Below are 17,567 nucleotides of genomic sequence, written 5' to 3'. Positions count from 1 at the left end.
GTCAGATCGGTTTTTTGGTTGCGTTGGTTAGAGCATGCACTTCTACAATTATTATTATGGGGTCGACATAATCTAGCACCCATGATGCCTTGCAAAATCATTGGTGTGTGTACCTCGATCGTATTTTAGAACTGCATATACATATGACGTCTCTTCAATATTTGAACGAAGTTGGACTTATTTTTGTTATTATAAAGTGGAACACAATTTCTACATGCACCGACTCATAATGCAATTGTCTCGTTGAAGCGTCGACACCACCGTAAGCAAAGGACATTTTTTTCTTTGTACTCCGCACGAAGTATGTATACAAGTACACCTTGAAGGTTTAGACAATTCTGTTTTTTAAATGTCTTGGTTTCAGTTTTTTGAAGGAAGATTTCATCGTGGCCTCTAGAAAAAGATAACACTTCCACTTATTCAAATTAACCTTCAAACTAGAGAGAATATGTCTACTACAACAAGTTTTGCCTGGCTCGAGTAAGGAAGAGACGATGCGGCGACGTGCCTTCGACTTGCTTCAATGCTTGTAGTCATCGCTAGGTGGTCTACGAATCTGGATGTAATTTTTATTATTTTCGATACTCGTTGTACTACCATGATTGAAAATTAATAAATAAGAATTTTTTTCCGCAAAAAGAAATGAATACGACCATCTATGACCAGCATAAAAAATAACAAGAGTAAAAGTGTAAGACAGTTTTTTTTTGTTGCGGCAAAGGTGTTAAGACACTTTAAACTTGAAAAAACATATAGGCCTTTCCTCCAAAAAAGACTTCAATATGATCTTCATTTACTATTTCATTTCCGGTATATAAGCAACAATTAGCGTCATATTATTGAATAAAATGTACTCGTAGTAGATTCGCATCTTCTATATTCACAGTTTTTATTTAATTTTTGAAAAAAAAACTTCAAGTGTATCTACAGTGCACCAGCTTCCATGCACATGCATATTTTTTTTTAAACCGGGCTTTACCCCTTTCCATTGCAAAGAACAGAAATACAACCAGTTCAAGCGAGAAGGACAGGAGGAGGGAAAGAGGTATAGCGAGTTCTAGCACTACCAGAAAACCCACCATACTCGCTCGTTGTCGCAACGAGTATCATGGGGCGAAAACCTGGATAACACGACATTACATCTATCCTATTACATTCTCAAAAGATCAGATCAAGTATCAAAACACAGTCGCATTTCAAGTAGACGGAAAACAATCTTCTCCGGGGAAGCAGTATCGAAATCGCGCGCCCGTCATCTCCTCATCCAGCGCATCTTCAGAGAACATCAAGCACCTTGGATTGGTTGCTTGGCAGCACCACACATCTTCATCAGCTGCATTGCGCCAGTCCTGATCATCTCAGCTCCAGTGCGAAGCTCCTTGGCGTCCTCTCCTTGTTGTAGCCCTGTCCAGTAAAGTGGAAAAGAGCATAGAGAAAACACAATCTCAAAAGGAGTCTTGATTTGTTTCTTTTCAAAAGTAACTCGATTGCGTGCCAGCCAAATGGCCCAACATACGGCCGCTAAGCCCACTGTATAAAACTTTTGCTTCCCAGAAAGGAATTCGTGGCACCACACGAAGTATTGCCAGTAGTTCGACGGACATCTATCAGTGCCAAAAACTACTCCAATAGATCGCCAGACAATTCTGGCCACAGGACAAGTAAAGAACAGGTGTTGCACCGTTTCCACCTGCTTGCAAAAAGAGCAACAAGGATTCCCTGTCCATTTCCTTTTGCTCATCACTTGCCTAGTAAGGACTGCGTCTTGCGACACCTGCCATAGAAAGATTTTGATTTTAATAGGGATCTTGGCTTTTCAAATCCATCTATAATGGCACCCACTTAGAGGTTTCTCCAACATCTTATACACTGACTTAGTGGTGAACTTGCCATTCTGGTTGAGTCTCCAAAAGATACTATCACTCCTCTCATCAAAGGGAATTCTCATCAAGATGTGACTTTTCCGATTGCAACCTCACATGTTTGTGAGACTGAAATTAATGATGAGCACCCGCTTCTCCGCTTGATTCAACTCCTCGGCGTATTATGACTCATGGAATTAACCATGGCTGAACGGGTACAAACTGACGGTGCATGTACAGTACTAGCTGTAGGTCGGTCACCTTCATACAACGGTGCAAAACGCAGATCATCACGCAATGCAACTGCATGAACTTATTGCATGACGGCGACGAACTAAACACTGTTGCATCTGTGAGCTATTTGTTCAAAATTGTGAAGCCACTGCTCCACCTCGAGCACAAAGCAACGCCAGGGGTATGTGATTGTTAAACATGGGTTCTTATCAAGATAGTTGCAGATGATTTGTAGGCCGATCACCTTCACACCAGAGATGCAAAAGGCAGATCAGAGCGCAAATGCAACTGCATGAATTTATTGCATGCCGTCGACTAACCAGACCCGCTTGTTTGATCACTACACCGCCGACAGCCCTTTCTCTGGGATAGTTAAGCCTGCCTAACACGCATCAGCTTCTATGCTGTAATTTATACCCTTCCAATCTCTAATGTTTTGGGAGTCTCGTTGTAGCATATCCTTGGTCAGTGGAGATTACATCCCGTGTAGTTTATTTTTTCTTATACGAAGTGAGTCATCATAATAGTTAAGAAGAAAATGACAAGGTTTGATGTCTACATGACCACAAAGGTCACAACGCAAAGGGGTCACTCTCCCGGTACAATATTTCCCAAATATTTTGCGCCAGCAATAACACAAAGCTTCACCTCTGCCTTGATCGACGAAACCACATGGGTGGGCAAAGAGGCCTTGCTGTGAAATACTCTCGCATTCCTTTCATTCCAAATTGCCCGACAGACGAGTATCTTCAATGACTTGTACGCCTTCCTGTTTGCACTTGGCTGCCTGCCGCTTAGCATTCCACCACTCTCTAACCGATGGAAGGGTGGACCAGGTGCTAGTCTGAGATTGCATCCCAAGCCAATCGTTGATCATGTTCCAAATCCTAATAGAGTAGCAGCATTTGAACATAAGGTGCACTACAGATTCCGGTCCTCTTTTGCACAACTGGCAGAGACCACAGTTTGGCCACTCCCTCCGATATATTCTATCTACTGTTCAAATTATGTTTTGGAGAATGAGTCATGAGAAAAATCTAATTTTCAGCAGTGCCCAAACTTTCCATACCATCCTAGGCATGTCCGATTTTATCAATCTGACGAACAGCATCCGACAAGCAGAGGCAGCAGAGTAGCACTCCACACTAGTGAATTTCCATCAAATAACATGTTTAGTGCACGGAGTGAGCTGCACCTCCTGGACCTTGCACCATAAGATGAAAACTGTTGTATGTGATCGACTGTGCGCCCCTCCTGCATATCTATGTGACGGACCAAATCGCTATTAGCCAAAGCCTTGGCCACACAGGATTTAGTGCGCCCTTGGAAAGGGCAAAGATGCCCAGGGCAATGTCCTTCGACTTTTGCCCTTGTAACCATGGTGATAACCAAAAGCTCGTTGTCATTTTGTCACCCATGATAACCGTAGTTGTGGCGTAGAACATGTCATGCCGTCATCATTGCAAGGGACGTTGAAACCAACCCACGCTCTCTGGGGTCGGCCCATCAGAACCAAAGCCAGCGTAGTTTGAGTGCCCGTGAGAATTTTTCGAGGTTGAGAATGCCGAAACCACCCAGGTTGGTTGGTCTGCCGACCAATTCCCAGTTGACCTTGCATTGACCTCCTGAGACTTTGTCAGTACTAGCCCACAAAAATGCTCGCTAGATCTTGGTGACACCTTCTTTGGTTCTTGTTGGCACGTTGATGGCTGTGAGGTAGTAAATGACCTGGGAGGATAAAACCGACTTGACTAGAGTGGAACGACCTTCCATGTTAATGTTTGTGCCTTGCCAAGGAGGTCTTTCCGGCCACCTTGTCCACAAGAAATTGTCAATCAAACTTCTTCAGACTGTGGTTGGATAGGGAGCGGCCGAAATAACACAATGGGAAACCAGTGCGGGTGACCGGGAAGCTTTGCAGGATGTCGTCAAGGCCAATGTCTCACAGCGGATCAGAGAAAGGCCGAAATCACTGCTTTGACCTTGTTAGAAAACCATAGCACAAAATAAACTCGGAACAAAATTATTTTACGATCTGACCCTTTTAGCAACGTCATAGCCCGTGGCGTTTCATCCCCACATAAAAACGCCGAGCTAGCTCGCGTTACTGCCATGGCCCCACTCGCTGACGTGGCAGGTTCGAAACGCCGAGCCAGATTGCGTTTCCGGAAACGCCAAAAGCTTTGGCGTTTCTGGCCAGGCTGAAAACGCCGATGGCCATGGCGTTGCTACACTTGATATAGTACGTAGTACAACGTCCTCGATGCCACTAGCTTCACTGTTGGTGTGGATATATAGTGAGACGTCCAGTCGATTCAGGAGGAATAATCACACAGCCAAATGCATGTGTGCGCGCCGTGCAAATGCATGGCCCTGTCTCCCTACGCGTAGTGCTAAGCACACCACATGCATGGTGCATGCACGCATGCTTCTGCCAGGTGGTTAATTAATCGGAAACAGTTCAAAAGCAAGTCATCATTGGTTGCTAAACATACCAGCAGCATGGCCTTGTCATGTCGTCCCTCATACTCAAGTCGATCGTGCATGCAGTGGTCAGTAGTCTGACCGACCCGCCAATTCAGGCAGGCAAGCACCACTAGTGGCATGCATGCCATGCTGCTCTGAAGCTACAAGCAGGCGACGCATCATGGAAACGCCAAAGCTCCTGGCGTTGCTGTCCAGAGCAGAAACGCCAAAGCCCTCTGGCGTTTCTTACGTGATCCACAACGCGAGCTACCTCGGCGCTTCTTTTTTGGACATGAACACTAATAAAAACGCCGCAGGCTATGGCATTGCTAAAAAGGTCAGATCGTGAAATATTTTCATGTCGAGTTCACTTTGTGACAAAGTTTGCTGAAAAAGTCAGAATAGTGATTTCGGCCTCAGAGAAACAATGATTTTTAGAGGGTTTGCCGTAAGCCCCTTGACTTCTCCAAAGCTGGCCAAAATTGCAGAAAGATTCTGAATGTCCCCTTTGATCGGAGCGATGAAGGATGGCAGCATCGTCAACATAGAGCGAGGTGCGCACGGAGGTGGCCTGACCTCAGAGACGATGTGGAAGACCTTGATCAGTGGCTTTGTCGAGTAACTGCTGTGAGGGGTCTACGACGATGGCAAAAAGCAGAGGTGAAAGGGTGTCATCATTTCCACAATCATTCATGACAGATATAGGGAGACAGACAGACTACCACCGTTACAAGACATTTTTTTTTTGCGGGAGCGTTACAAGACATGTTGATGGACAGCACAAAGTATAATGTTCCTGTAGTGGAAAAATGCGAAGCTTCTGTTCATGGATTGGTTGGTTGGCTAATGAGTTAGGACTTCGGTGGCCACACCAACATCAAGCAATGATGTGCAAGTACACTACTCGGGCCAGGAGATGAGAACTGTGCCACCCACATGACAAGAATTTCATACAGGTCCAATTGTCAATTGGTTCCGGGCGCGATCAGCAGCCACCTCTCGGACCCAAAATCAGAGCCTGTGTCTACTGTCTCTTGCCCCCGATGTCCTCTGTCAATGACTGTATTAAATAAAAAGACAGAAAATGTGTTTGATTGGTGTTAGCAGCCGATCGATGGGAACCAGCCGGCACTATTTTGGTTGTTCGTAAGCAAATGGTTGCATTTAATCGTCATCATTGATAGTGTTTGATAGTAGTACTATAACCATGAAATAATTGCGGGAAGGGAAGATAAATGCATGCTAGACGGCCGGAGTATTCTGTACTGACATCATGGACTGTGTCCCAAACATCTCCTCAATAGCAGCAGCCTGTACTATCAGGCTTCACAAAGCGGCAAGCATGATAAGATTATTAAGCATCTAGGAGTATCTGTGATACTAAGCTCCTTAGATATAGTACAGAAACACAACCATCAATCAGTTCGACTAGTACTCCAAAATACCAGCATAAAATAAAACGACTACTAGTCCAATATACTTGTGTGTGTTTGGTCGTATATCGCTTAACACATCAGCTGCCACTTAATAATACTTCCTCAGTCCCAAAATTCTTGTCTTAAATTTGTCTAAATACGGATGTATCAAGTCAAGTTTTAGTATTAGATACATCCGTATCTAGACTAATCTAAGACAAGAATTTTGAGACGGAGGGAGTACATGAGAACAAGTGTATTGGAGTAGGACAGAAAGAAAGGACCCCACAAAAAAATAATACTCCATCCGTTTCAAAATAGATGACCCAACTTCGTATACGTGAGAGCATAATTGAGCACGAAATGACAAATAGCAGGACAGAAAGAAAGGAACTTTACGCCAAGGCAGACAGCTGATCAACATTGTAGACAGTATGTTTGTATATTTCCTTCTTCAATTGCAGCATGTATCTCGTGGACAACCATAGTTTCTTTTTTATTGGCCCAATATATGTATATGTACAGCGGCAATGGTACAGACTATTTACATTGGGGCGTGGCACACATGAGCAGCCACGCTTTCTCGTGAACTATGCACCTCTCAGATGCAGCTTCAACATGAGAACTATGCACCTCTGAGTTCATGTGATTATGTGGACCACTCATTGCTCCTTTTGTGCCTCTGGGAACAACTGCAGCGCTTGCGTCCTGCATGCACGGTTTCAGACACGTTTAGACAGCCCAGGTACCAATGAAACTAACAATTGTGCTGCTTGAAAATAAATTTTGAGCTGGGATTGCGAATACATGATACGCAGTATAGTCTACCCAAGTGTACTTCAGACTTGAAAGAGTAGGACTACAACAACAACAACAACAAAGCCTTTAGTCCCAAACAAGTTGGGGTAGGCTCCCATAAGATCTCGCAACCAACTCATGGCTCTGGCACATGGATAGCAAGCTTCCACGCACCCCTGTCCATAGCTAGCTCTTTGATGATACTCCAATCCTTCAGGTCTCTCTTAACGGACTCCTCCCATGTCAAATTCGGTCTACCCCGCCCTCTCTTGACATTCTCCGCACGCTTTAGCCGTCCACTATGCACCGAAGCTTCTGGAGGCCTGCGCTGAATATGCCCAAACCATCTCAGACGATGTTGGACAAGCTTCTCTTCAATTGGTGCTACCCCAACTCTATCTCGTATATCATCATTCCAGACTCGATCCTTCCTCGTGTGGCCACACATCCATCTCAACATACGCATCTCCGCCACACCTAACTGTTGAACATGTCGCCTTTTAGTCGGCCAACACTCAGCCCATACAACATTGCGGGTCGAACCGCCGTCTATAGAACTTGCCTTTTAGCTTTTGTGGCACTCTCTTGTCACAGAGAATGCCAGAAGCTTGGCGCCACTTCATCCATCCGGCTTTGATTCGATGGTTCACATCTTCATCAATACCCCCATCCTCCTGCAGCATTGACCCCAAATACCGAAAGGTGTCCTTCTGAGGTACCACCTGGCCATCAAGGCTAACCTCCTCCTAACACCTAGTAGTACTGAAACCGCACATCATGTACTCGGTTTTAGTTCTACTAAGCCTAAACCCTTTCAATTCCAAGGTTTGTCTCCATAACTCTAACTTCCTATTTACCCCCGTCCGACTATCGTCAACTAGCACCACATCATCCACAAAGAGCATACACCATAGGATATCTCCTTGTATATCCCTTGTGACCTCATCCATCACCAATGCAAAAAGATAAGGGCTCAAAGCTGACCCCTGATGCGGTCCTATTTTAATCGGGAAGTCATCAGTGTCGACATCACTTGTTCGAACACTTGTCACAACATTATCGTACATGTCCTTGATGAGGGTAATGTACTTTGCTGGGACTTTGTGTTTCTCCAAGGCCCACCACATGACATTCCGCGGTATCTTATCATAGGCCTTCTCCAAGTCAATGAACACCATATGCAAGTCCTTCTTTTGCTCCCTATATCTCTTCATAAGTTGTCGTACCAAGAAAATGGCTTCCATGGTCGACCTCCCAAGCATGAAACCAAACTGATTTTTGGTCACGCTTGTCATTCTTCTTAAGCGGTGCTCAATGACTCTCTCCCATAGCTTCATTGTATGGCTCATCAGCTTAATTCCACGGTAATTAGTACAACTCTGAACATCCCCCTTGTTCTTGAAGATTGGTACTAATATACTCCGTCTCCATTCTTCTAGCATCTTGTTTCCCGAAAAATGATGTTGAAAAGCTTGGTTAGCCATACTATCGCTATGTCCCCGAGACCTTTTCACACCTCAATGGGGATACAATCAGGGCCCATCGCCTTGCCTCCTTTCATCCTTTTTAAAGCCTCCTTGACCTCAGACTCCTGGATTCGCTGCACAAAACACATGCTGGTCTCATCAAAGGAGTCGTCCAGTTCAATGGTAGAACTCTCATTCTCCCCATTGAACAGCTTGTCGAAGTACTCCCGCCATCTATGCTTAATCTCCTCGTCCTTCACCAAGAGTTGGCCTGCTCCGTCCTTAATGCATTTGACTTGGCCAATATCCCTCGTCTTCCTCTCTCGGATCTTGACCATCTTATAGATGTCCCTTTCACCTTCCTCCGTGCCTAACCGTTGGTAGAGGTCCTCATATGCCCGACCCCTTGCTTCACCAACAGCTCGCTTTGCGGCCTTCTTCGCCATCTTGTACTTCTCTATGTTGTCTGCACTCCTATCCAGGTATAGGCGTTTGAAGCAATCTTTCTTCTCTTTAATCGCCTTCTGGACATCATCATTCCACCACCAGGTATCCTTATCTTCGCTTCTCCTTCCCCTGGACACTCCAAGCTCCTCCGAGGCCACCTTACGAATGCAAGTCGCCATCTCCGTCCACACATTGTTCGCATCTCCTCCTTCCTCCTAAGGGCCCTCATTAATGACCCTCTCCTTGAACGCTAGAGCTACCTCCCCCTTGAGCTTCCACCACTTCGTTCTAGCGACTTTGGCACGCTTATCCCGCTGGACACGAATCCGAAAGCGGAAGTCGCCAACCACCAGCTTATGCTGGGGTACAACACTCTCTCCAGGTATCACCTTACAGTCTAGGCACGCACGCCTATCTTCTCTTCTCGAGAGGATGAAATCAATCTGGCTAGAGTGTTGGCCACTACTAAAAGTCACCAGATGTGATTCTCTCTTTCTAAAGAGGGTGTTAGCTACAATCATGTTGTAGGCTAGAGCAAAGCTTAAGACATCTTCTCCTTCTTGATTCCTGATGCCATAGCCAAAGCCCCCGTGCGCCCCTTCAAAACCTGTGTTAGATGTACGTGGCCATTGAGGTCTCCTCCTATGAAGAGCTTCTCACCAATCGGTACACTCCTAACCATGTCTTCCAGGCCTTCCCAGAACTCCCTCTTGGTGTTCTCATTGTGGCCTACTTGCGGGGCATACGCGCTGATAACATTGAGAACCAAGTCCTCAACTACCAGCTTGACCAGGATAATCCGGTCCCCACGTCTCTTGACGTCTACCACTCCATACTTGAGGCTCTTGTTGATCAAGATGCCTACGCCATTTCTATTTGCAGCCGTCCCTGTGTACCACAGCTTGAAGCCAGTATCCTCCACCTCCTTCGCCTTCTGTCCTCTCCATTTGGTTCCTTGGACGCAAAGGATATCAACACCTCTCCTCACCGCTGCATCAACTAGCTCCCGAAGCTTCCCTGTCAGAGACCCTACGTTCCAGCTACCTAAGCGAATCCTCCTAGGCTCAGCTAGCTTCCTTACCCTTCGCACTCGTCGAGTCAAATGCGAAGACCCTTGCCCATTTTCCACTACATCCGGGTGCCGATGTAGCGCGCCACTAAGGATGCGACGACCCGATCCTCGCTCACTTGCCACCGTATCCGGATCAAGATACAGCGCGCCACCTTAGGGGTGATGGCCCGGCCCTTGCCCATTTTCCACCACACCCGGGTTCCGATGTAGCGCGTCGCTGAGAGGGTTACGCCCCAACGAAAATCTTTTGGGTTTCATCTCCATAAGAGTAGGACTGTAATCGAATAAATAAGTAGAGCAAATTGAAGGCCTAGCATCAATCATCCGTTCCCAATGTAGATGACACTTTAGATAGTGCTGAGTCAAACTTCTCTACTTTCAGAATTAATTAGTAAAGATATACTCCCTCCGTTCCATAGTGTAGTGTGTATAGATTTTTCCAAAAGTCAAACATTACAAACTTTGACCATGTTTGTAGACAAAAATATGTACATTTAACATACCAAATGCATATCACTGGATACATCATCAGTTATATTTTCAAATTGTATATGTTTAGAATTGTATATATTTTCAAATTGTATATGTTTAAAATCTATACGCATTACATTATGGAACAGAGGGAGTATTTTGATTGGTGAGGAACAATGGTAATATTAGCTTTATTATGTGAGAATAGTTTCGCAATCAAACTTTCTCGGTAATCTATTTTGGAACGGAGGGAGAATTCATTATCACCAGAAAGGCGGCACACTTTGTTACACTTCTGCAATCTATTAAAGTCTCAAGTAGCACAAACAGCTATTTGCGTCTATCAAGGATGTGAAGAGTGCTTACGTTAGTCGCTTCGCGACAAAGAACAAGGGTATTCTATTCAGTTTCCCTCCATGCAAAGATTTCAGTTCATCAATGGTTTGCTCTTCTTGTGTACCAGCAGCTGTCATGACAAACTGCAAAAAATAATATTGTAAAGTTGGACTAAGGATTTGCTGCATGGGTTTTACATCATGAAATACAAAACAAGCAGTCACACACACTTATAACACTATGAAAGGAATGGAATCGCTAGGTCATCCATAGAGCCTCATAATATGAACACGTGAGAAAATGTAGCATTGAAAGAAGAAGAAATTATATATCTAAGTAATCATGCTCCAGGCCAGGGGATGAGCACAAATTGGCAACAAAGAAAACTTGGGTATTGGATATAAGTACTACAAATGATTGATGTGAGCTTGTCTCCTTCTTTCAGCTATAAAAAAAATCATGCCAAGTGAAAATGGCTACTATGACATTGATTTTGGTGCCTAGACTTTATTGTGTTCATTGTGCAAAGAAAGAAAAATGCATAGTGAGAACAGTCTTTTTGCTAGAAATGAGAAAGACATTATCGCAAAGTCTTAGAAGCCATCAAATGACCAGAGCAACACCCGCTTTTAGAAAGTGCTTGTCCATACCAGTGGGTATAGTATTGCCATCACACCATAACTTGTAAGAGGAGAGAAGAAGAAAATCGGAAGTACACATGGACTACCTGAGGAAGCAATACGGCACCAGAGATCATATCAGAATTGTGGAAATATCAGCTAGCAGCATATGAGCTCTTAAAGAGTAATAAGCGTAATGAACAACATGACAATAGTAAGCTAGTTTTGTAAGAAATAAAACGTAAGCTAAAATTAAAAAACAACGCTCGGTTACAATAGGTGTTCATTGAACATCTCATGTGGAATAGGATGCAAGTTCTTTAAACTGCACAAGGAATATGTGCCTTGGGAATAGCAGGGAACCTATCAGAGATGTGCATGTCCATTCAAGTTTGGAGAAGATTCCTTGACCACCAAAAAAATGTATATCAAACCGGAAGTACTGAAGCATGAGGTTCTTACCATGAAGTCAAGAACCCATGCATACAGCTGCAAAACGACTTTGGCAGCAGTAACTACCGGGAAAGCAAAAGGTTCCTTTTACACAGCTACATTTGCCTAACTCTAGTAAGAAGATGAAACACGTATTTTGCACCATATGATGACAACAATGCACATACCAAATCCGGCAAAGAAAGCCCAATTTGACTCAAAGAAATCAAGCCGGTGGTTCAGGCTCACTGCAAAGAAGTTCCACTTGTACCTGACAAAATGAGTTGGCAAACTTTACAAGGTAATAAAGTAACCTTTCTGTATAGCACTTGAGGAGAAGGTTGAATGGGTGATAAAAGGCATTCAGATGTACATACTCGAAGCAGTAGTAGGCATACATCAAAGACAGTAACATGAAGTTCATTGCCTTACCAAGGTAAGGTATGTAACCAATCACTGTAACCTGCATGACATCTAGAACATAAGAAAAATGCAGGTACTACGAAAAATAGCACCATGTAAGCTCAAATAAGCAGGAGATACAAAATGTATAAAACATGGTTAATGAAATTAGGTGTCCGGTGAGAAATGAAGATTAAGCAAACATGAGCATAGAACAAATACCTCAGCAAAGAAAATAGTCAAAAGAAGTATCGAATAGACCTGCTCTCCAACACCAATCGCAACCCTAACAACAAAGTGTTAGCACACGAAGCATGTAAAATCCAACCAGGTGCCAACAAGTTTAAATGTGAACACACCCATCAAATCCTTCAGGCCTATCTGCTGATACAGATGTGCTGTGAGGGTCAGAGTCAGATGCTTGACTTGCATCCAGCTTCTTATTTTTCACAACAGCCAAAGCATGCTTAGCAATGTCACCATACCTAGCGTAAGATGGTCAAGATCACAAAAAGGTAATGGATATTCCCTTGTTTAGCATCTGAAACATGTTTATCTTGAGGATAGTAAAACAAGGTTTCGTACCTGTAACAACAAAAGATGGCATAAAAATCAAGAACTGGATTTTCCACAGAAGAAGAAATCTAAATAAACCTCCAACAAAATACAAGTTAACTTATTTTCAGTTTACTTTTTGTGGTGTGGAAACCATATGAGCGCAACATATACAATACACAGAAGATTAAAAAGCATAAGTTGAACAGCTTTTAGCTACATCTCCCAGATTCAGTAACAAACATATGCACAAGTAAGCACTGTTCTTAAATGAAAATAGTCATAAAACCATCAATCAGATGACGAAATAATTTTCCGGAACTCGTGGCATGGTGCATTGAAATGAAACAAATTTTGACGTGAGTGTACCAAGGCTCTAAAGTGGCTTGCTGGCATATTGAAGTTTGAAGACATAGTTGCTGCAGCATATATCATTACCATATCAGTAATAGAAATTTGGAAATCCAGAAATTTCTGAAACTAAATTTGAAAGTGTCAACCAAAACCATTTCATTGAGGTTTGATACATATATTATATACAATCATAAACTCAATACTTATAACACATTTATTTTACAATTTACTTATAACAAAATTGAAAAGCATATTAACCGCTGCTGCTACATGATTCCCTTATGAACTGGAACAAGGGTCTACTCTTCAAAGGAAAAGAAATCAACAGTTTCACAAATAAGGGAAGTAAGCCACCAAGTAGTGAGAGGGACTCAGCATACCAAAGTGTACTTATTATAAAGCTGAAGATGTAGAGGGGATAAAACCAAAATACCTGAAAGAGTACATCAATTATAAGAAGCAACACAAATAATAGTGATGCATGATATTTGGGGGGAAAAGAGAATTTTAATGACAGAACATACTAAGGTACCACAAACAGTAGAGCACCAAAGGACATGATAATAGAATCGGACAAACAGCCCGTGTTGGTGTTTCTCATCTAGGATTTTATAACACCAAGTATGTCACTGGGAAAATGTAAAAGAGGCTTGAAGACAAGTAGCATTTTGCATTTGAAACAGTACTGCCACATCACGAACTTTGTTACCAGATCCTCAAGTTCTATTAAATTTGCGTGCATCATTGAAAGATAACTACCAGCTGAAAATAACTCCAATGCCAGTTCCTACTTCTCCAGCATACATTGGAGACGAAAATAGTGAATTGTCGTTAATGATCATTGATCAATACTTATGTGACAATATATTCAAAGCCAAAAGCCAATAACTTGTAATTGAAGGGGAGAACTCAAAATTGGTGAGCAAAGATCGACATGCCGTTATATGTTTGTCTAAAGCAAAACACCCTTGGAGGATGCTAATGGCGATAAAGAGCACTTACATAGAAAATCTCGACAAGCCCCGAACGTAAGAACGAATACAAGGCAACAGCTGTTGTGTGATCACATAGATGTTGTCCCCATGATTGATCGCATTGCTCGGGCAGTATCCATAGAAGAGTTGGAATGACCACTGATTTCAAGGTTAGCAAGCTATAAAGAACAAGAACTATTTTAAATAGGTATTCATGGAATGGGACACGGAAGAGAAAACCAGGATCATTCATAACAAAATCAGGAGACTGGTGCTGATCAGAACTGTAGAATATAATTCCCTTAATACAGAAACGAAGTAAAAAAGGAATCCATTGAACCTCCCTGTGGCCAGATTCCACTATATTTTGCAATAATGACGGAACAAACATCAAATGACAAAGTAAACTGGAGTAACTGAAGTGACAAACAGGAGTAGGGAAATAAGAAAACGGAATTCTTATTGTGCCCTGCATAGATCCAAACAGAATCAAGCTACGTCTCATTCGGCGGCAGATCTGGCTGTTGAAGTGTATATGTGGATTGCCTAGCTCTTTCCATCAGTTCGGAATTTTGGTTGTGTTGGCTAGTGCATGAAGCTTAACATGGTATTAGAGCTTAGGTTATTTTTTTAGCACGTGCAACTCGTGCGGATCCGATTTTGCGCCGCCACCCCACATCACACGTGAGAGGGGGTGTTTTGTGTATATGTGGATTATCTAGCCCTTTCCATCAGTCCGGACTTTTGGTTGCGTTCGCTAATGCATGAAGCTTAACACTGGTAACGGGCGCCGGCTGGTCCTATGTGTAATGCCCCGGCCACAACCACCGGTTCCCGACCGTTACACCTAGTGGGATCGATCTAGACTGGCGGCAGAAACCAACACTAGTCTTTCCTGCGCACTTTGTCCTCACTCATGCGCACCAGGGGTCAACTTCCGGGTCGGTCACCCATCCTTAAATTGCTCCAAGCCAAGCACGCTTAACTTTGAGGTTCCTTGCAGATGGGCTCCTGGAAAATAAGGAATTCCTTGTTGATATGAGTAGTCTATCATTCCTATTAAGCCAAGATGTCACACTGCGGCTTGCTGGTGCGGAACGGGGCTGGCGGGATTGGCTACGCAAGGCAGGTGCTGGCTTTGGTACTCGCCGACCGGACGGGTCAGGGATCCAGGCGCAGCTCTGCTCAGATCTGGCGTCGATGGTGAGTTCAGACGGCTCGTGGGGTATTGGCGACGTGAGTGTCGCCTCTTGCGGGCAGGTCCTTCTGCTTGGGGAGTGCCCTCAGTCGTGCCAGCTGGGTGCCCAAGGCTTGGCTTCGCCTTCTTCCTCGCTGCTCGGGGAGTGGCGGATGCGGTTGTTCAGGGCACAGTGGTGGCTGCTACTCAGCAGCATGGTGGCGGCTCGCTGCTGGGAGCTTGGCGGTGCATGGCAGGGGGGAGGTGGCGGTGGTTCTGGCCTCGGTTTCGGCCGGCGCTGATCTGGTTTCTGTGATGGCTGCTCGCATCCTGCGGTGGGGGCCTGATGGATCCTGGCTGCACGTGAAGGTGCGGTTGCTGTCATGCCGGTGGGGATCTGCACAAGCTTCGGGTGTGAACCCAGCATCGGAACTGCCCATGCTGGCGGCAAAGGCATCTGTGGACATCGTTTTCCTCGCGGAGGTGCCGTTGTGGAGCTCGTTGCAACCTCTTTTTTTTTGTTTCGTGGTATCCGGGTGAAAGCCTATGATCGACCTTGCCTGATTGGATAACGGTGGTGTGTCCTCACATCACTTCTTCTTTGGAGGCGTCATCTTGGAGACCCCAATGACGGCTATCATTACTGCGTGGAGCTGGAGGGGTGTGTTCGGTGGTGGTGGTGCAACCAGCTGGGGTTCGACGGTGGTGACATCTTTTCGGGGCTGGCAATGACACCGTTTGGTGTTGTTGAGCGGCCAAATGCTTCCCCGTGTCTCTTCTTCAGCGGTGTTCCTTTGGGGTCTCGAGGCGGTGCCTTTGGTGCCGTAGTGCTGCCATTTGCTACCCCTCGTGATGTTCTTCTACTCAGCAACCCAGAGATCTCCTCTTTTTGCCAAGTGAACTACCTATAATTGTTTGTCCGGCCACTGCTTGGATCCTTAACTTTTGTCAACTTGAAGCTGTGTGTGATCTCCATTTACACTCCATCATGGTCTATGTCCAGCCTTGGTAGAGATATTTTCTTCTGAGGCACTCTCTGTGAGCATTCACTTCGCTACTCCATTTGTTCTCTCTGTGAATGATCATTGAGCCAAAGTTTTCCCCTCCGTCAACCTTGCCACGGGCAAGACCACCCTAATGTTGGGTGTTGGATGGCTCGAGGCTGGTTTTGGTGCAGTTCCTCGATGATGGAGCCCTGCGTTATCCTGTGTCCGTGGTTTCAGCGTTGCTGTTGTTGGTGTACTCGGAGACTGATGAATTTGCCTCCGTGCTGCCTCTGCCGCATTTTCTTGCCTTGTCAGTCTCTCTTCTGCTTGTGTTTCCATGTATATGCTTATGGCATAACCTGTGCTGCATCCCTCAACCAACTATGCTTTCTTGGTTCACCCTTGTGTTCTGTTATAACTTTGTACGTGGGTTCTGTGTTTTCCTTGTTATGTACTCCCTCTGTAAAGAAATATAAGACCTTTTAGATCACTAATTTCTTTACAGAGGGAGTATCGTTTTCGGCTCAGTTTTCCTTATAAACAGGGTCAATTTGTTGAGGTTTACAATCTAATTTCTCTTATAAATAGGATCACTCTCTTGGCATATGGACAGCTTTGAGCAATACATTCAGGTGGGAACCCCCCCCCCCCCCCCCCCCCCCCCCCCCCCCCCCCCCCCGGTTTATTCCTCAAAAAAATATCAATCTGAACGCATCGTACGATTTTGCTAGCCTTGAAGTTTTACTGGAGCATTTGGGCGTCCACCCGACAAGAGTAATTGCAAAAGCAGACAAATTTAGGCGAGACTGAACCTCAATTAGGAGCAACTGTACCTCCCCAGGAAGATGAACCCGTTGAGCAGGAAGCACTGAGCGATTCTGATCGACAGAGCCCTCGAGCTGCATCCAGGAAGTCGCACGGGTAAGGTTACTAGAGAAGTGATGCATCGATGCTTCGTAATGGATCAAGGGAAGCTAAAATCGCCCCCGATTTGACGAAATAACACCCAGGAACCGAGAGTAAGGGGTGGGAGGAGGGGGAGGGGGAGGGGGCGGGCGTAGAGGAGAACCTGACGCAGAAGGAGACGACGCGGTGCAGACGCGCGGCCTGGAGGAAGCCGGCGAGCCAGAGCACGGCAGCCGGCTTCGCTTGCGAGGCAAGCGACTCCATCAGAGAACGGGAGAGCCTCCTTTGGAGAAGATGTTCATTAGGAGAGAAGAAGCTGTCTGCGGACGGAATACTGCATCGCGTTAAGGTTTTTTTTTCGAGAGTTTGCATCACTTGAGGTGTTTTTTCATGACCCCAGCAAACTTTTCCCCGACACTCAATCTGACCTACATGCCTCACGTGTCAGTACGATGTCCTTCTTTCTCCGGAGATTGTCGGCGTCCTGGAAACGGGAGTTTTAAAATTTGTCTGCCTGCGGCCCATGGCGTGACTCCACCAACAGCCCTGTACGGTTTATCTTCATCAGCGAACACTCAAGACCCTCGCGAGGGA

At 45.0% G+C, this 17,567-nt stretch overlaps 1 protein-coding gene across 1 annotated transcript; it reads right to left on the bottom strand.

Moving 5' to 3' along the window:
- Positions 1-6,391: 6,391 nt before the first annotated feature.
- On the bottom strand, positions 6,392-17,331 carry LOC125538305 (protein EI24 homolog). Its single transcript, XM_048701567.1, has 11 exons — positions 17,137-17,331; positions 16,901-16,966; positions 13,933-14,083; positions 13,311-13,363; positions 12,381-12,506; positions 12,244-12,307; positions 11,997-12,082; positions 11,808-11,890; positions 11,218-11,294; positions 10,598-10,710; positions 6,392-6,685 (listed from the first exon to the last, which is right to left on the bottom strand). The coding sequence occupies exons 1-11, from the start codon at positions 17,235-17,237 to the stop codon at positions 6,640-6,642; spliced, it is 966 nt and encodes a 321-aa protein (XP_048557524.1). The 5' UTR covers positions 17,238-17,331; the 3' UTR covers positions 6,392-6,639.
- Between the last annotated feature and the right edge of the window lie 236 nt (positions 17,332-17,567).

Source organism: Triticum urartu, chromosome 2, assembly GCF_003073215.2.
Source record: "Triticum urartu cultivar G1812 chromosome 2, Tu2.1, whole genome shotgun sequence".
NCBI classification, from domain to species: domain Eukaryota; kingdom Viridiplantae; phylum Streptophyta; class Magnoliopsida; order Poales; family Poaceae; genus Triticum; species Triticum urartu.
Note: the sequence above shows the minus strand (reverse complement) of the source record. Positions and strands in the feature narration are given on the sequence as shown.